Source organism: Opisthocomus hoazin, chromosome 14, assembly GCF_030867145.1.
Source record: "Opisthocomus hoazin isolate bOpiHoa1 chromosome 14, bOpiHoa1.hap1, whole genome shotgun sequence".
NCBI classification, from domain to species: Eukaryota; Metazoa; Chordata; class Aves; order Opisthocomiformes; family Opisthocomidae; genus Opisthocomus; species Opisthocomus hoazin.
In genome coordinates, this window is record NC_134427.1 from 2196162 (window position 1) to 2216297 (window position 20136).

Genomic DNA, 20136 nt, shown 5'->3' on the forward strand with positions numbered 1-20136 from the left:
GCTCCTGGGGTACGAGCACCGGGGCGGAACCCACCGGCTCTCCGTGCGGGGAGGACCCCACGGCAGTTTTGTTCTGCCATCCGTCGGGGTTAGCGGGCCGAGGAACGGCTCACCGGAGGCCGAAGCCGCCTGCCGTCTGGGGTGACGTGGCCGTCGAGGCCCGGGCGGCCTTCTCGGCTGTTGGCGGGGCAACGGGTGAGGGCCGGTGGCGATCCCGCCGCTCTTAAACCCGCCGAGACCCCCGCGGGAAGCCGTTCAACGCAACGGCCCCCGCTTCCCCGGCGGTGTCCGGGGCCCTGCTCGGCCCCGGGGCTGCGGGAGGCCCGGCGGGACCCGGGACGCTCCGTACCGCTGCGGGGGGGGGGGGCGCTCTCCTGAGGCGGCGGCGCGCGGCCTCCCCCGCGAGGCGGCGGGCGGGAGCCCCACCTCGGGCTTTGTGACGCGCGTTGCCATGGCGACCGGTTTACGCGCCGAGGGCCGGCGGGGGCGGGCGGGAGGGGCGGGCCGGGCCGCTTCAGCACCGGGGCGGCCGCGGACAGCGGCGGCGGCGGTGGAGGAGCCTCTCCCGCCTCCGGCCCTGAGGAGGAGCGGGCGGGCGGCCCGGCCCGCGCGGTGAGTGCCCCGCGCCGCCGGCCTGAGGGGCTCCCGCGGCTCCCGCGGGGGGGGTCCGGTGGCCGAGCGCCCGTGAGGCGGCGGGGGGGGGGGGGGGGGGGGCTGTACGGCGGCACGGCGCGGGTGTCGGCGCGGCTCGGCCGCGCTGCGGGTCCGTTGGTGGCGGTTGGGCCGAGTTGCAGAACTTTGCCGTAACCTGGGACGGCTGCCTGGCGTTCGGCGCTTCCAGGGCGTTTTCATGAGGAAAAACTTTTAGCAGCTGGTGAGAAGGGCGGTTGGGCAAATGGGCAGCGCTTGGGGGGGTGGGGGGTGTCTCACTGCCTTACCGTGGGCTTCCGTGAATGCTAAAAACTTCTTGAATTTTGGGCGCGACCCGCCTCGGCACGGTGATGGCAGGAGCTGTGGGAGCGTGGTGCTCGCGGCCAGGTTGGACGAGAGCGGTACCGGCTCGTCCAGACGGTGTGAGGCAGCCCCGGTGTCCCGGGCCTTTCCCAGGTCCTCGGACAGGGCCAGCCGTGCTCCCCAGGGGGTCAGAGCCTGGAGGTGACGGGCAGCGAGCTGGGCTTCTCTGCCCTAAACTGCCTGGAAGTGCTCCTCGTGCCTGCGTGCCAAGCAGCGCCGGCTTCCAGCAGCTCGGGGCCAGGGCTCTGGGTCTTCCCAGCCAGGAGATCGCTCTCCTGCGCTCGCTGCCTGCTCCCATCCCCAAGCGCGTTGAGCCCCTGCATGTCTTTAACCATGTTTGTTATTCCATCAAAACGAGCACGGTTGACTAAACTGGCATACACGCTGTCTTCCGCGTGCTGCATTAACAGTTTGTTCATGGCTCCCATAAAAAGCAGCCAGGTATGTATGAATAGTGATGTAGATCGCTGTGAAAGGCCAAGAAATTAATAATAAATGAAAGAGCATCGAGAGCGGGGACTCTCCCACGCTTTATGCTCTTGTGTTCTGCTTAAACTTAGAGAGTCAGCTGTGAATCGTGTGTGCGTCCCATTCAGAAACGCAGAAACCATCCCCTTGCCCTCTTGTCCTCCTGCGTGCTGTGGCTGCAGCATCCAGGAGTAAGGAATAACGGCTGGATGTGTGGAAGGGAGGGAAGCAGAGTCTGGGTTATACCTTCTGCTCCTTTTTATCTTAGCCCTTTTGCATTCCCACAGCCGAGTTTAAGGAGAACTGTAATCATTCCTGTAATTTGCAGTTGCTGCAGACCTTTGACCTCATGGTGGTGTTGCTTGCGTGCTGTCCCTGCTCGGCTATGCATTAGAGACGTAACTTTACGGTGAATTTGGTTGTGGTGCCTCATTAGGCACCAGACGTACCGCACTGTAGTAAGGTCTATGTGCTCTGTAACGATGCAGCTGCCAGAAAGAGAGATGTCTAACGTCAACCCTTGTGAGCAAAGGCCTGGGTTTAAATCCCTGCCCCAGAGAGCATGTCAACATCTCCTGCTTAAGCTCGGAAGTAACTGCTGACGCAGTAGGGTCCAATAATTTATGAATCCACTATAAATCAGGGAGAGATAAGTGGACCAAGTTCCTTGAAAGGTCACATTGGAATCACATGGAGATTGAGTTATTTTGGAGAGTAAATTAAGCAGCATTTAGGCTGGCAGTGGAAATTCATTCATTAATTAACACTGCTTGCAGGAATGAAATTCTACCCGTATTTTCAAAATGCTCCTATTCCAGATTGGTCTCATGGCCTTCCTAGTTCTGGGCTCTGATGACCAGACGCCATCCTCAACTGCAGCTCTGGGACCCCCAGGCGAGCATCAGGGATCCAGGACAGGTTTGATCTGTGCCATCAGTGCTTGGCCATAGTGAAGGGTGAAAATGTTGGTGGCCTGTGCTCTGCTTTGCCTCTTTCAGTCATGCTGAGCAGCCCGTGGTGGGTCACCCCAAGGTCATTGACAATGCTTGTTGAGTTCCCGGTAGCTTCACAGTCATCTGCGTATGGAGATAGAATTTGTCTTGTGGATTTAAGACATATATGTGTCTTACATGTCATGTGTATGTCTTACATGTCATGTGTATGTCTTACATGTCATGTGTATGTCTTACATGTCTATGTTTAATACCCGCTGGTTTTAATGAATGAAGCTCGATGAACAGTTACAGGATTTGTAGGCAAACCCCAAGTCAAATTTCGCCATCGAACTGCAGGTAGCCTGGAGTGAGGGATGGTCCTCTCACTGAATTCAGATGCCCAGCCATGCACATACTGGGCCAGGTCTGCTCTCATTTACACCAGAGCAATTTCTGGTGTGAGAACTGAATTTATGCCATTGGGATTCAAACAAAAAGAAGAAATCTTTTGAAAGTTAAAGTCTGTCTTTTTCCCTTTGCCACCATGATCTTCGTGCAAAAATAATTATTCATAGCATCAGTACAGAATCTCAGATATCACAGGGAATCTGCAATGTACCTATTGTCTACTGCCATGTGGAATTAGAGCGCAGGGCATAAAAAGAGAACATAGATAGCTGTCAAATTTGAGCATAGTACTGAACATGGTTTCTTCATGTTGCAGAATTGCTTACAGATGAACCATCATTTCAGGTTTTTCCTGGCCAAGAAATTTTTGTGGCCCTAAAACCTGTTTGTTTCAGCCCATATTAACAAAGGAATGGTTTTCCTCCGTAAAGCACTGCAAACTCTTACAGCAGATGTCAATTTATGTCAACATCAGCTGATTTTCTTCTCCATTACCCTTTCTGCTGGATCTTTGCTTATCTAGCAGGTCGTCTCTTCTTGACATCCAATGTCATGTTGAATGTTTTCTCACATTTGGTGGTAGAAAACTTGACTCAGTCTTTCTCAAAAATTGGTGTCATCATCCGCATGATGGTCATTATGCATTATTGATAGTGATGGAAAAGTCACGAATACACACATCTTTGCTGCGGGGCCTTAGCCTTTTTCTTTGGCTTATTGTTGCTTTATCGTCTCTCTGCATTTTAGTAATAATGTCAACTGAGATATTTCATGCTGCCTTCTCCACGAAGGAGTAGCAGTACCCTGGTCCTGGTGCTGCAGCCATAATCCTTTTTCCTGCTGTAGTTTGAGTGGAGTTATGCGGGTTTTTACTTTATCACAGAACTCTAGGAAACATTTCAGATATCAAAAAGCTATTTTCTAGGGGAATCCTGGCTCTTACTGACGCAGAATTAAGAATAAAGTCTTGTACAGCAAGTACTTTGAAGTTAATAAATAACTCATACGTTTTCCCCCACTTTTACAATGTAACTCATAAAATTGGGAAAATAGCATTAAAAGGAAGTCCCAGTACTGTATCATGTAGTCAGGCGAATAACTTTTTAATATAAATATGGAAATTAATTCATATAAATATGAATTATAAATATGAATTATATGTTAGCATTATGAACACAAAGAGTAGTGTAAACAAACAGTGGAAGACCCAGTCACCTTTGAACAGGAGCCCAGCTTGCTCTCTTACCAGTTCTGTGGGCCACGCTTCTGGGAAGGGTGCCAGCCAAGCCTGGTCCAGGGTACAGAAGATTTTCCCAACTCAATTTAAACTCGCCACTTGCTGCAGCAGTCGTGGAGAGTCTTTATTTGGAGGGATCCTAGACTGCTTAACAAATCAACCTGGAGCCTGTGCCCAGAGTTCCTGTCTTCTGCCAGAAAATGAAAATACTTCTGGAGTGAAACAGGATAATTGCTTAATAGCGAATACTTTTATAAAGCATGCAGAGCAGAGCAGGAGTGATGCAGAGAGGGCTTTATGGAACAGGAGTGCATTTGTCTTCAGCTTTCTGGCTCATGCCAAGGAAAACTCTCCAAATCCTTTCTGCTACCGTATATACTATCAAAACCCACCCTCGATACTTTGATGGCTCAGTACTGATTGGGGGGGGGGGGGGGGGGGGGCGGGGAGGAAGCGTTGCATTGATTGAATGAACTAAATGCAGCTTCTAGCAAGGTACAGCAGGTTTTGGTATGACCAGTAAAAAAATAAATCTGTGCAATTTACTCTGTGTGTTGTGTCAGAACCCTCTCAAAACAGACACGACTGCAAACCTGGCCATCTTCTCTAATGCTTCCATGGCCAAAGCCACCCCACAAGACAGGTTCTTGGGGACATTCTGCCACTTTTGTAACTCGCTGGGTCTCCCTTGGTGTCGATGAGGGGAGGAAGCCTCCGGAGAGTTTCTGAGGAGAGCCTTGGCTTTGTATCACCCTCTGTCCCCTGAAAACAGCCAAGAACTGGGACTGTAATGGCACGCTGCATTGCTAATCACTCTTCCTCTGGCATTTGAAGAGGAGAGGTAATTATGGAGATGGTTAATAGATGGAAAAGGAGGATTGTTTCATTCTTTACCTTGCCTGCTTTTGATGCGATTTAGTCATAATGAGAGTTTTTGATAAGTGAGCTTCGGATTGAGTCACTGGTATCTCGAGTGAGTAAATAGATTTTGGTATTAGTCCGAGGAGCAAAGCAGAGCTGCTCTTGGAAGCTGGCAGGTGGAAAGGGGGAGGCAAGCATCTCTGGAGAGGGGAGAGGATCCTTGGCTCTCGGTCTTGCCGGCTCGGTGGAATCACCTTGAATGGCCCTGGGGCAGCTGATGAGGCGTCCGAGCAACCTCCGCGCTCGCTGAAGCCCGTGGAGATGCAGACACCCGATAGGTTTGAGGGCCAACATGCCTCAAGCGGTATTTGTGGCACAGTGTGTTGGAGGGGTGAAACCCAAGGCGCAGAGACACGCGTTAGCGCCTAGATCCTGCTGGTTCTCATTAGAGTCTTTTGCTCGTTATGCACAGAGACACCAGGGTAAAAGACTTTGAAATGAGTTTGTTGGTGCATAACATCACAATTCTGAATTCAGGAATAGGGAAATATTATCTTTGAGACACAAGGTAATTGTTGACATAGTTGTCTTAATGTTTGTTTTTATTTCCGTTAGAAAAATCCTGGAAACCATGAGTGCAGAATAATGAAATGATGCACTTTTTCTGGTAATGATGGAGCCAATAAAAGGCAGCCATTGAGAATAACGTCCCAACAGCCAAAGCACTTCATCAATCTCAGCTGCTGCTTCTACGAACATATTGTATAATAACGGGTGTTCTTCTACAAAACAATATAAAAGTCTCTCTCTCCTTCCCCTAAATATCACCAGGGGAAGCCATTAATTCTACTCTAGTGTTAATCTATTCTATTATGATGATATATCCATTAGTGGGTATCATGTATCCATTAAACTTTCCACCCTCACACATAAAGAAATAACAATTGTTCATTGTTAGAAAGGCTAAATGATGGGGGGTTTTTTAAGTAACTGATTATATACTTATCTGACTTTTCCTCCAGGAGGCCAGCCTCCACATGCTGAGACTTTTTTACCTAAGCAGTCCAGACCCTCTTTCCCTTGCTGCTGAAGACATAACTGGCTTCTTGCTTTCAGACTCACCAGACCTCAGCCCTTGCCAGACTTAACCCCATATTCCCAGCTGCAAACACGAGCCAACACTGCATGGATTTGGGGATCTAGCTGGGGAACATCCCTTCATTCAATTAGTAGCCCATCATGAGCTGGAACGCAAATAAAAGCCGCAGGCAGGTCCTGGCTCAGCAGGGCACAGAGTGAGGAAACCAAGCACTGGGCTTCTGGCAGCAGTGAAAACAGTGCATTCAGTGATAAATATCTGACTGCTGTAGCATGGGGGAAAAATCGATAATATTCTTAATAAAATGAATAACACATTCCATAGCTCCTTGGGCTATTATTTCAGCTTTCCCTGCAGATTATGCATATATTGACACTCAAGTCATGCTTGCAAAATTATCTTTACTCAGAAGCATATGTACTTCCAGCAGAAAAGTTGAGATTGTGGAGCACAACTGCAACAAGGAGTAAATTCACATGTATTTCAAATCATGATGGACAGGACCCTACTCAGGCTAGTTTAAGAAACCTTATGTAGGTGTTATGAACTTTGTGGGATGAGGTGCTGGAATGCAGGGCTTTGAAGGAAAGCCTAAAATAGGCTACCTAGCTGTCAGCACATCTTTGAAATGAGACCCAAATGTAAAAAAGTGCCTTTGTGAGAGCATACAGATATTTACAAACATAGTTGTAATTCCTGTGTAGCCAGTCAATGGGCCACTCGGTGCCTGGAAATCCCAGCAACAGGCTGAATCCTGGGCTTACTGCAAACGACCCAAAACAGCCTCATCTGCCAGGAAACGAGAACGTTCCTGTCATCTGCATGCACTTTTAGACACAATTCATAGTACTTAATTTTGCTGAGTTGTTATTAGTTCTGGGTTTTGTATGATTCCACTATGTCCCTGCTAATTTGCATGTCTATTAATAATATTAAATTCTTACTCAAAATCCCATAGAGAAAATAGCAAGTTTCCTAACATCCTTGCAGAGGATTAAGTGTAACCCAGAGTCTTTATGAGCACTCCTGTGTCTTTCCACTGCTTTTACCTTATCATTTCCAACTTAAAAGGCTATTGATAAGACTGCAGGACTGCCAAGGTATAATGCATGATTTATTATGTACAGTAGGTGACCGGTAGTTAACTTTTATCTCAAAATGAATGTTATTTTGTTGTTGTGTTTTTTTCTTCCCCCTGCAGCTTTCCCTGGGAGATTCGTGTTTTTGTCAGTGACAAGATGACAACTCGTATTTTTACCAAAGGAACCAGTGAGTCATCCTGTTAACTCTGCTGAAATACATGCTTGCCCATCGTCCTGCCACGGTAAGTCTGTGGGCTTTTGCGTTCTCTCTGGAAACATTATTCAGGACTTAGTCCGTATGTATTTGGTAGTACAAATAATCTTTAGGTAAAGCAGTAACTTCTCAGTGACGACCACAGACCAAAATAGACCAAATATTGCATATCACACCTTTTTTTTTTAAATTTATTAAAGTATTTGAGAGCAAATGAGAAGACTGACTGTGCCTCATACCATGCCATTTACAAGGGCTTGGTGTGTTTGAACCTGGAGGCCGTGTACAAAGGAACATCGTGTGTTGTGGGGACCGATACAAAGGAATAATATATCTGGCCTTGAAAACGTTGCCCTTGTGAGGGGATCCACATGCAGCTGAGAACAAACGTGCCGTGAGTCATGGTGGAAAAAGTTTGACATCCATAAAATCCCAGATCTGCAGGATGACATTACATGGATTATGTATTTGTACCGGTTGCCCGAAGTAAACTCCCTGTTCGTTTTGTCCCTCCTGAGAACTCCCAGCTCATTGAGCCAGTGTCCCGTAACGTTTCGGCAGACGCATAGGCTGCTCGGTTCCTTTCCCAGCTTTGTGCTACAGGAGGGTATGGCTGCCCTTGGGTTGTACTGCTCCGCAAACCGTTTTCGCCTGGGAGAAGGGCCGGTGCAGGCTGGTACACAGCTCTGTTGTATTTCCTTGTTCCTTGGGTTGGGTTGGAGAAAAGGTAGGACACTTTTTTGTTGATAAAGTCTCTCCTTTTCTGCTTACTCGTTCTGTCCTTGAAGGTGATGTTCTGTGACATAGTCCAAGCAAATTGCTTTCTGCTTAAGCGTTTTTTGCACAACACGCAACGTTATCTCACAGGAGAAGAGCATATGGCCTTGAGTTATTATTTGTTCTTTCAGGGTAACTAGACGGTAACTGTGCTGAAAACTCATGGCAAGTCACCCGTTATCTCATGATAACAGAATAAATAAACTGTATCTTCACTGCCTGTATTAACATTAATGGAAGGAAAAACTCATGAAAAACACTGTCAAACCGGTTTAAGTATGTCCCCATTTAGGATACCCCAGATGCTTTACTGCTTTGCTTGTGTCATACACATTTAAATTATGGATGGGACTCCTTCCGCACTTGACATTCCTCGCTTCAGAACTAATGCCAGCTGCAGTCCTTAAGTCAGTGGGCATGGAAAGTGCTTTAAAATGACCAGCTTAATAGAGAAATGTATCTTTGGATTAAACTAAAGCTTTAGCAAGGTATCATGGAAATCATTAGTGATGTGTATGATGTGTACGCAGCAAAGCCAATACAGAGACCTAAGGGGAGAATTGCAATGGTTACTCTGAGCATCTCCAGTGTAACCTCAAAAGCAAGGCTACTGCAGCAGCTGACAAGGTACTTTGCTTGATCTGTAAAAGGTCCCTTCACAACTGATTTCAAGTGCAAAATAAAGACAATTGGAGCATTAAAGTATTCCACATAATTGCTGTAAAACAGAGAACTAGGGGAGCAGATAAAAGCGAAGGGGAGAGAATGGAGCTATCACAGCTGCACAAAACCTATTTCAGATGCACTCTGCTTGAGAAGGGCTGCACATTGCAAACCCTTTGAAAGTACACTGAAGCAACATTATAGCGTATATAAAAAGAGAATCTGAAAACGGTGGGTAAAATGTGAGCTAAATTTGATGAGACTGTCCTCTAGACTGTGTCTGTTTCTATGAAAGCTGTGTGGAACATGAAAGCTATCATTAGTGTGGCAAATTTTCTTCATTCAGATGTAAAGCCAGATCTGCTTTTGGTTTTTTGATGAAGCTGTTGTATGGCAGAGTGCTGAGGTGGTTGACTAAATCTGTCAGCTGAGGGTGACGGAGCCCTGGCCCAGGCTGCCCAGGGAGGTTGTGGAGTCTCCTTCTCTGGAGATATTCCAGACCCGCATGGACAAGGTCCTGTGCAGCCTGCTCTGGGTGACCCTGCTTCGGTAGGGGGGTTGGACTAGATGACCCACAGAGGTCCCTTCCAACCCCTAACATTCCGTGATTCTGTGATTCTGTGATTCTGTGATTCTGTGATTGTAAAACCAAACTTATGGTTGTTTGGTCCAAACCCTGCTGAAGAAAATTAAAGCCTCTAATTTCAATACAAAAATAATCAATAAAAATTAGCAAAACTATGTTTAATGATCCCACAGTAACTAAACAGTTTTCCACATTGCAATCACTCCATCAGCTGAAGGTGACAACTCAAGGACAAGTTGGAACTTGAATCAGGGAAATATTTTTCTAACCTTACAATAAGGATAATATATCACGAAACTTCACTAGGTGTGATCCATCTTATTCTGTGCTTCTTTAGACAGCACATGTGAAAGAAAACACCCTGAAAACTACTTTTCCTCGTTGCTTTATGTGGCAGAGACCTTAAATCAGGCAGGATTCAGAGTCCATTGCAGTTCATAGTAACATTTTAAATCCCATAAACAAATAACTACGAAAAATCACTAGGAGAGAGTCTCTGGAAGTTACAAATCCTGATGGAGTGACGAAAACCCCCTCTTTTCCAAACACAGTTTCAAAGGCTGTTTGTTCCTTTCTCTGCCACGGTGCTAGCGTTTATGCAGCCTTTCATTTGTCAATGTACAGACTTTCAGATAGGGAAACGCTGATGGTAAAACATGAAATGCTTTTAGGTATTTGTGTAGGAGAAGATACAGAGGCTGAGTTCTTTGACAGGGTGCAGCAGGGCAGACCGAGGGAAGGCTGGGAGTGTGGGTGCCGGCGAGCGAGAGGTCTCAAAGTCTGTGTCACCTGTATGGTTACCCTAATTGGCATAATGCTGCTGCGGACAAAGGGGCAGTGAGATATAGCTGCCTCCAGGAATCATCCTCCATTGCAAACGTCACCAGCTTCCAAAGAACGAAGCGATTTTCCAGCCTCTTTTCCCATTAAGCGACCCGACCCTAGCACTTGCTTTGTTGGCTTCATCTGGCTGCTGTGGTCATGTGCAGTGAGTTGCCTTCCCTTCATCCCTTGACCTCTCTTGGTTTATGCAGTGCTTTGGCTGATTATAGCCTCAATACTGCTCATTTATTGTAACGGAGGCTTGCTTGCGTTAGTAATAACTCCCGATGTTAGCCTGAGCACCTCCGTAAATAAATTTGCCACTGTTGGAAGAAATAAGGTTCCCAATGACTGTAAAATTGCCTGGAAATTGTTTTTGTTGCCAGACAAGGTTAAGGAAAAGAACAAGAGAAAGTCTTTCTAGGAAGGTGCAGTGTTATGTACTGGATTGCAAACTGGAAGCAAGTTAGTAAATAATTTTAAAAAGTTTATTTAGGTCTACCTGTAAATTAATTCTATTCTGGACAACTTAATACCTGTTTTTCCTGGGACATTTTCCTTACTTGTCAAAGTTGAAGGCATCATCTCAGCACAGAATTCTTAATATTTATTATAAGACATTTCTCAGGCATTCATGCTGAGGCTCTGAACTCACAAAGGATCCCCAGATTCACCAGGAATCACTTTAGAGAAATGACGTGTTGAGGAACGACTCTTCAACACAAAAGAGATATTTGGTGACATTACCTTTTCCTGTCATTTTTAAATCTTAGCATATTGTAATAAAATCTAAAACAACTATAACCATGTAGCAATAAAGGAAGGATTTCAAAGCTTATTTAGGGATACTTTCTTCTTCTGACTTTCTAAAGTGATTGAAGAGGGTCCCTCTGCTAAAAAAGGGGGTTGAATTTCAACATTCCCTTCTTTAAGCCCTTTCTTTTATGTCACAGCATTGACCTTGAAAAGCTCTCTCAAAGTTTTGCAATATCAGACAAATCACATAACAAAAACTACTGCCTGTACAGCAGCTCTGACAACTGGAAGGTTGCTAGCAGATCGTTGGAGCTGGCCCACCGTGATCTGATGTATCGATAACACAGATGACAAACATGGCAGCAAAAAGTTTATACAGAAACCTCTCCTCCCAGCCTTCTTGCTCCACCCAGTGTTGTGCTGCTTCCAAGAATCACATTGGCTTTCTGTAACAGCTGGTTTTTAGGACAAACATGCACTGGGATGTCTTAAAGGCTATGAAGGATGGATAGAAGTTTTTCATAATAATAGTTTGTGGTATTCAAGGAATAAGCTTGGAATCATAACAGTAAGTAGCTAATGGTAAAGTCATAAGCGTGTAAAATAGGCAGTGCTATGGATGGCAAGTTCCCTCCCTTTCAGTTCAAATGTTATATCCTCTAAATGCCTGCAGGAACCTGTGCGTTTCTGAGTCTGTATGCAAACATATATACATTTGCATGTTATGTATACAGAGCTATATGCTACCTAAACAATGCCAGAAACTGCATGGTTGTGCCAGAACTACAGAGCTGAACCCAAGACCTTCACACCGTCAATTCAGTGGCAGCTGAAATCCCAGCTTTGGTTCTGATTTAGCCAATTTTTAAAGCATGCATTTAACTTGAGTCATAGGGTTAGCTCCATTCTTTGTAATGAGGCCACAAAGGTGCTTGAAATTTCATATACTCTTGAGTAGCTCACTTGGGAGCTGAAACTATAGTAGAAGTATGCAAAAAATAGTGCCGTAATATCCCCAAGCCATTTGTCAGTTCGCAAGGTAGTTGAAACTACTAAAAATACAGAATGTGGAATCTGAAGGCGAGCGAAGAAAAATATATGACAATGTGCATATGTAGTCGCTACTGATTAAGAAACAACAGTGTAGACTTTTCGTTACTGTTATTACTCAGTGTGATTTTATTTTTACTCTTGAGCTTTAGCTGAAAAAAATATGGTTTAGCCATCTGTCTGCAGAAAGATTTCTCGACGCTGCAGCAGTACAATTGCAGCGTTGGCAGATCCCCGCCAGTCGCTGCTTTTGCACGGCTGGGGAGTCACTGAGCTCTTCCAGATCCCACCTGAGTTTCACATCTCCAGCCACTTTTCTGCCGTCCCTCCAAACTCCAGCTTGGCGTCAGCCTGGCTGGGAGACACAGCTTCGTCTGGGCAGCAGACCCAGCTGCTGCCTTCTGAGAAACAGCCGTCTACCTGCGAGGGATTTCATAGTTTTTCCGTGACAAATAGATTTTTAAGTTCAGTGTCATTCCCATTCTGTGTGTAAGCAGTATTAAGGAATACAGTGATCTTTATATTCTTTTGAAGTGCTCAAGCAGTGTTTCAGCAGCAGCAATCTAAACCCTGTGTTATGGAACAAATAATTTATGGCAACTATTTAAAAATTATTTTCAGTTTCTCTGAGTTCTCTCTGAACAAAGCTTGCACAAATCCAGCAGACATATTCTTAAACCAAGCCTTAGCTAACACATGCAACAGTAAAGGAGAAAGCAAAATTACAGTGTTTGTGCAGAAACAAGAAATTCCTTTCAGTAACTGAAGTCTTTTTCAGTATCTGTACCTCCACCTAGAAACTGTCTAAACAGCAGCTTCCCGTGGGTTGAGGATATCACAGAATCACACGTTTGATGAGAGAGAGTAAAGAAGTGCCCAAAATAACTGTATTGACTGAAGAACTTTTGCTCCCTTGAGCGATGAAGAAAGGTCCTGCTATGTCCAGAAATGTTCTTTTCCTTCACCTGTAGCTCAGAGCAGCAAACACAGCTTCACGCTCCAGGCGCTGAGGCACAGCAGCCCGGCGCTGGGGTGAATCAGAAAGTTATTGGCAAATCACAACACCTGCCTGTGAGTTACGAAAGTGTGTTGAGAAAAGGGATGACGGATTTCAGCAGTAAAACTTTCTGGCTAACTGCCTGAGCTTTAACTACCCCAAAAGAAGTGAGGAAGTGTAAGCAGGCAAGAGGAGACACAGCCTGAAGTGATGCCCGTGGATTCTGGGAGGTTTTTGGCCCTCCAAAGTTTCTGTTCTGTAACACTGACATTAATGTCAGGAGACAGTGACGTGAAGATCTGCATCTTTCGTTATACCTTGGACACCTAACGCCCAACCATGTTTTTCTTCTTTGTACTTCCTTAGATGCACTTCTTAGTGTAGTCACACCTAATTATATAATTGTATGATTGAGTTTGATTATATTCAAAGTATACATAAATAAAATTTAAAAAATAAAGCATTCTAATTCCCGCTACAAAAATGTAACTAAAATTAAGTTTATAGATGGTCAGTTAGAAAACCTAAAGCCGATGTCCTGGGGTTTGCAGCTTTTTGTTTCTCATTGTAAAATGTAAAAATATTATCCATGCTAAAGTCTATTTGCTTGCTGTCGATGATGATAGGAAGACAAGATATAATTTTAACCTGAGGAATTCCAGAGTCTGAGATTTATCCCATGTATTCTGTAGATGCTTCTTTACAGGCTTCCTTGTGAGGTTGTATGGTATCAGTGCAGACTGGAAGGGGTTTTCTTCTCGGTTCTGCAAACCATAACTCACAGCATTGGTACATTGATGTGGGAACACGGTTAATGGATTAGGAGGAAAAGACTTTGCCTCAGAAATGTAGCGGAAACAGCTTAACAATTATCGGGTATCCAGTTCTTAAACCATGAGAAGTGGAATTAAAGGATGCATGCAGTAGATGATCCACAGAGGCTGAGGTACATCCAAGGCGCATGGCTACATAAACAGTGAGCGAGTTGCGTCATTCCTACTTTTTAAAAAAACTTCCTGGTCTGTCAGTAGTTTTAAGTATGCAGGTCACTGAAGATAGAGGGAGATTTCTAGGCAGGACAGAAAGAATCAAATTTGCTCTTTTTGCTCATTTCAGCTCATCACAGTGAAATTTATTTGGACTTTCATTATAACCACCAAGTATTTCACATTATTAACCTTTAAGTAGTTTAAATGAAGTCTATATAGTTTACTGCATTTACTTTGAGTCATGGATTATACAATAACACAATGGTTTCTCAGCAGGATTAAAACCTGAGTACATTAAAATTCAATTAAAAGCCTGTGACAAGTGCAGTGGTTGACTCAGACCGTTAACAGGGATTGTGTCTCTATAAAATGAACTGCTTTGTTGCTGCGCCGGGGAAGGCAGACATATGTTTGTTATAACCTCGTGGCGTGTCAGGATCTCCTGTATTTGAGAAAGTGCTGACATTGGTTTTTTCTTGATTTCTGTTTCTTCCTAGTTAGCCAACCAACATCACAATGACTACTGAGAATTTAGACCACAGATTCAGTAGTCTCACCTGGGATCAGATTAAAATCCTGGATCAAGTTTTAGCTGAGGTCATACCTATTCATGGGAGAGGAAATTTTCCAACGCTGGATGTAAAGCCGAAGCATATCATTCACGTCGTAAAGGAACAGCTCATTGAAAAGCAGATCAATGTGAGAGATATCCGTCTGAACGGTTCGACAGCCAGTCACATCCTAGTAAAGCAGAACGGAACCAGTTATAAGGACCTAGACATCATTTTTGGGGTGGAACTTCCAAGTGAGCTTGAATTCCAAGTTGTTAAGGAAGCAGTTCTTAATTGCCTATTGGACTTCTTGCCAAAATGTGTTAACAAGGAAAAAATCACTGCTCAGACCATGAAAGATGCCTACGTACAGAAGATGGTCAAAGTCTCCACCAACCACGATCGCTGGAGTCTCATCTCACTGTCAAACAACAGCGGCAAGAACGTAGAGCTAAAGTTTGTCAACTCACTCAGACGGCAGTTTGAGTTTAGCGTGGACTCCTTCCAGATCATACTGGACTCCATACTGAATGTTTACAGAGCAACAGACTGTAAACTGACAGAAGACTCTCACCCCACTGTCATCGCCGAGAGTATGTACGGAGACTTCGACAAAGCAATGGACCACTTGAAATACAAACTGATTTCCACCAGGAACCCAGAGGAAATCAGAGGAGGCGGCCTCCTGAAGTACAGCAATCTGCTGGTTCGTGACTTTAAGCCAGCGGATGAGGCTGAAATTAAATCTCTGGAGCGTTACATGTGCTCCAGGTTCTTCATTGATTTTCCAGATGTTGCCGAGCAGCAAAGGAAAATTGAGTCATATCTGCGCTACCACTTCATCGGGGAAGAGAAAAGCAAGTATGACTACTTGATGACTCTGCGCAGAGTTGTAAACAAGAGCACAGTCTGTCTCATGGGACATGAACGAAGACAAACTCTGAATATGATCACAGTTCTGGCTTTAAAAGTACTCGGAGAACAAAATATCATCCCAAATGCAGCCAACGTAACGTGCTATTATCAGCCTGCTCCATATATCAGTGACAGAAACTTCAGCAATTACTACGTTCCTCACGGACAACCACCTATCATCTACCAGCCATACCCATTTCACATGCAAATGCAAAGCGGCATGGTTTAGAAACGTGATAACGTCCTCAGCACTTACACTTCTCTCTCTTTCCAGTTCTCTCCATAATAAAGGCCTCATTAAAGCAAGTTTTATCATCACTTTTTATTTAAGGACATATTTTTGTGCAAGTTGCCAAAGCTCTTCGGTTTGTCAGTGTCTAAATCACCATTAGGCAGATCGTAAAATAAGTGAAACGGTTGTCATTGCTCATGATGTGTTTATACCCCTACATGTGTTTTGGCTATACTTTTTTTTCAATGAAAAAAGAAGGATATAAATTATTCTAATTTTATAAAATGAAATGCACTAAGTTCTGGGTTCTAAAAAATTCTTAAGCAAAATTTAAATAGTGTAAATGAAAAATTAAGCCAATAAAATACCTCTCAGTAGAAATGCCTGATTTTACAAGTGATAGTGTTCTGGGTACAGTAGGTCATCCATTAGTTCTATCTGTGCAATTCCAGCAACATTTATTTGCAGCACCTTTTGAAAATATGCATTGATGGGCTGTCTCTTGGTGGTTTGAGGTCTGCTTTGTAGCAGAACTGGTCTGATCACTGTTCAGCTCCCACGAGAGACGCGAGGTCCCTCTGCTCGCTGGAGTACTGTTTAGTCACGGCTAGCAGGAAACACTCCTACCAAGAGCAGACTCAGCATTTTTGTGTATCCAAAATTTCCAATGATCTGAGTGAGAGATTTGGCTGCTTAAGTAGTGCAGCATTGGACAGCAGGATCTGCCTCACAGATAATGAAAGTTGTAAGAGATACAACTATTCTGATTAAATTGGTCTTGAAAAACGAGATAATAGAATAAGAAAGAAGGTGAAAATTGAGGACACAGGGCTTGCTTTCTATTGCTAATCTGTTATTGATCAGAGATGCTTTGATGCATAACAGAGTCAGGAAAAAAACAAAAAAGCCCAGGACTGTGCTGTTTTTAGGTGAATTAACATAAATCCTTGGCAGTGGCATTTGAAAAAATATTTTATACTAGCTATGTCCAGTACATGTTTAGATACCTGCACACATACAGTAGTAGCAAACGAAGATTTCTCTTATGATTGGGAAGTAAAACATTAGTTACAAGTTTTTGTGTGTGTGAGTGTTTACCAAAGAGAAGTTTTAAACATGTCACTTAAGTGCCTCCCCCCTGTGCCAGTTGCTCCGTGGAAGTCGTAATGCTGTTGGGCAATCGTGCTAGAGAGCTCCTGGATTGCAGAACGGGAGACCTGCGCTTGGTGCTCCACCGCCGGGTCGCAAAGCGCTCGTAGCACTGAAGGTGAGAGGTGTGCGCCCTTTGCTTCGGCACGAGCAGGTCCGGGACAGATGGAGCTGAGGGGTTCTCACCAAAACTCCTTCGGTTTAGGTGCTGGATGTGGTCCGAGAAGGAAGAGTAATGAGAAGGAGATTTAGAATGGGCGTGGTTGTAAAGTTGGAACAGCCAACTGGAAATGCAGGCGGTAGAGTTTCTTACGTCCGATGCTCAACACGTCACTGTGTCATACTGCGAGCTCGCTGCGGGTGCATCGCTGTGTGTCCTCCTCGTCATCTTTAAAAACATGGACTACGTTTTACCGATTTACAATGGGTGTCAGGTCTTGGAAACTTCTGTTACTTGGGAATGAGTGTTTATTTTACACAGAAATACGCTACATGCCACTCTTTTAAATCAAACATTGCTAAAATTTTGAAGGTCTGTGAAGTCCTATTGCCAGTGAAATGTAGCTTTGCTTTTTCCCATTATATGCCCGTACAGCACAACAAAGAGCTTTTAAGACAACTGTGCTGACCATCATCACTAAAGTCAACTTTTTTCTGTAAAATCTAGTGCAAAAAACCATGTTTCTGCAACATGAGCAGGGTATACTAATCTACTTGGAAGCTAATTAATTTTGTGATGTCTTTCATTAATATAGCACTATTAATTTTGCTTATTTTTCAAGTATGTCCGAATCTGTGTCTAAAAACACACTTTATTTCACTTCCACCAGTATCTTTCCATTGGCTGATCTGTATTAATAAAATTCTGATTGCTATGTTATCAACTGTGATAACACTGTATTTGCATGTAAGCACTTCTAGGGAATTCCCCCTGTCAGAAGCAAAATGGAGTGAAACATTGTGGATTTTTTTTTTGTTTTCTAATTGAACTGTTTAGATTACAAAGGGAACCTTTAAATTTAGTTTGGTTTTTGCCAAATTAAATAGCACTGTGAAATTCTGTAAGAGCCTTATGTATGTTATGTCCCTGCTAACGCTTCTGCTGCAACACACAGCACGTGTGATCTGCAGGCGCAGGCGGGACTTTCCGATGAATCTGTGCGTGTTAGGCATCCAAATGCCTGGAGTTTCAGGAGCAACCAGGCTCCTAAACTCCCTAAATCTGTTTGAAAATCTCAGTCCATCTCCATTGGCCTGTGACCTTAAGGTGATGCAGCCACATCAACTTATTACTCCTCCACTGCTGGTTTCGTTGCTTGCTGGGTGGAGAAATGGGTTGATCTTCTCAAGAACCAGGGGACAGGTCAGCCAAGCAGGAGCATTTCCAGCACGTCGTGTATAGCCAGTGATCCATTACCTAGAGGTGTATTTTAAAGAGTTGTTTTCAACCAACAAGTAGAAACATGTATTACCCTGTATAAAGGACTACAATTATTTTTTGAACCAGGCATGGTGAAAAGTGTCAGGAATGGTGAACTAGCTCTGGATTAGTATAAACCAGCCTGTCTGCTTGGACAGCAACTGTTTTTTTAAATATACATATTTAATTCTGTTACATCTCTGTTTATACATCCAGGTTAGGTAAGGAAGGACTCAGCCAAAGTCCACGGAGTTAGTGGGAAGAATCCACCTAACTCTAACAGGCTTTGTGTGAGACCCCAGAAAAGAGGAAAGGACTTATGTGAGTACCTAGAGGTAAAGGTACAAAGACATCAATATGCAAAAATGTCTCAGGTATAAACCCTTTAAACTTACTGAAAAAGGTCTTGTATTTCTTACCTAGAGGTGGTTCAATTTTGAAGGTTAAGTGAGGTTTATGATTTTATATATGCATACATATATAAAATCTTACATATCTACACATATGCGGGCAATTAACAAAACCTGATGGTTTTAAATATTTCCTTCCAAAAGTTACACTGATACCTGGCAGCAGTATTTGACCTGGAGATTTCTTTTTCAAGGTAGTACTGATTCTGCAAAACAGAAAATTTACAAAATTAAAAAAAGATGATGCATAGACTGCTGCTTGCGAAACATTGACATCGATATGTATGATGAAATATTGTAACACTTTCTCCAGTTGTTACTGATTTTACTATGTGCAGATATAAATCTACAAAGAGTTGAGAGAATTTTCTCAGTTCCGGTCTCCTGAGCTTCATGTTTACATTATAATTATATCTTGTTGTTATAATCTGTTCAATAATTATAATACATGGAAATTGTAATGCTGATTTTATTGAATCACATCAAACTTCTGAAGGTTTACAGCTTATAGTAATCTACTGTTGTCAGGACCTAAGTGTTAAAGTTTCAAGTGCTTTCCTAAAAAATGTCATTTGAAGTTTGTGTTCTATTGTAAAAGGTCCGTTTGAAGCATATACTTTATGGTAGTTCCTTTAAAATGTAATTTGTGAGCTTTCTACTCGACACATTACAAAGGTTTTTGTGAGGGATAAATGAAACATGAAATTGTCCTCAGACGAGATGTTTTGTTGTCCGTTGTTGTGTTACACGGAGCCAGCAGATCTGTGAAATAATGGATCCGATTGACCACCGCGTCACTTCGGTTTTCTAGCTGTGCAATTTTACTGATGTCAGAGAAGTTACGTCAACACAAACTGGGAGTTACACAGGGGTGTATCCAATATGACTTGTAGGAGGATCTTGAGAAGGGACAGCAGAGAGAGTCTGGCAGGTCAGCACGGTTCCCACAGCTCAGTTTTCCTTCGGTACGTTTTTCCGTTAAACTCAACAAATGAAAGGGTATTCAGGACAAAGCTGTTGCCGATGAAGGAGGTATTATTTCACTCAATGTGCCATCTGAAGCTGTTGAAAAAGTATTGTAATGCTAAAAATGTGTACTAATCACACGAATTTGTAGGTCATTAGTCCACAGTGTTGACTAGTGCCTTTGGGTATTTGGGGAGCGATCATTAAAACAACTTTCTTGGTTAACGTGTGGTTTGCTTGTAAGACCTTCATTATTCTGCGTGGACGTGAACTCTAGCACGCAGACTTCTGCTAGCAGCCAAACTGGCATATTGCAACTACACGAGTGCGAAAGGTTCGGTCGCGGTCTGTTAGGTCAGTAAACCCCAAACTCCGACCTACAGCTGATCCAGCGTCGGACCCACACTGCGGGTTACAGAACGACCGGATCCTCATCCATGTAGTTGAGACGTTCCAATGGCTCCACGTTAGCTGTCAAATGGGCTGGTGTCAAATTCTCACATTTTTTGAAGTGCCTAGATATATATTTATATCA

At 43.9% G+C, this 20136-nt stretch overlaps 1 protein-coding gene across 1 annotated transcript; it reads left to right on the forward strand.

Annotated features, from left to right (window-relative positions):
* The first annotated feature begins 527 nt into the window (after positions 1–527).
* On the forward strand, positions 528–19815 carry TENT5D (terminal nucleotidyltransferase 5D). Its single transcript, XM_075435814.1, has 3 exons — positions 528–612; positions 7224–7346; positions 14456–19815. The coding sequence occupies exon 3, from the start codon at positions 14475–14477 to the stop codon at positions 15651–15653; it is 1179 nt and encodes a 392-aa protein (XP_075291929.1). The 5' UTR covers positions 528–612; positions 7224–7346; positions 14456–14474; the 3' UTR covers positions 15654–19815.
* The last annotated feature ends 321 nt before the right edge of the window (positions 19816–20136 follow it).

Coding starts and splice junctions, on each gene's coding strand:
- TENT5D (XM_075435814.1), top strand. CDS start 14,475: ATGACTACTGAGAATTTAGACCACAGATTCAGTAGTCTCACCTGGGAT.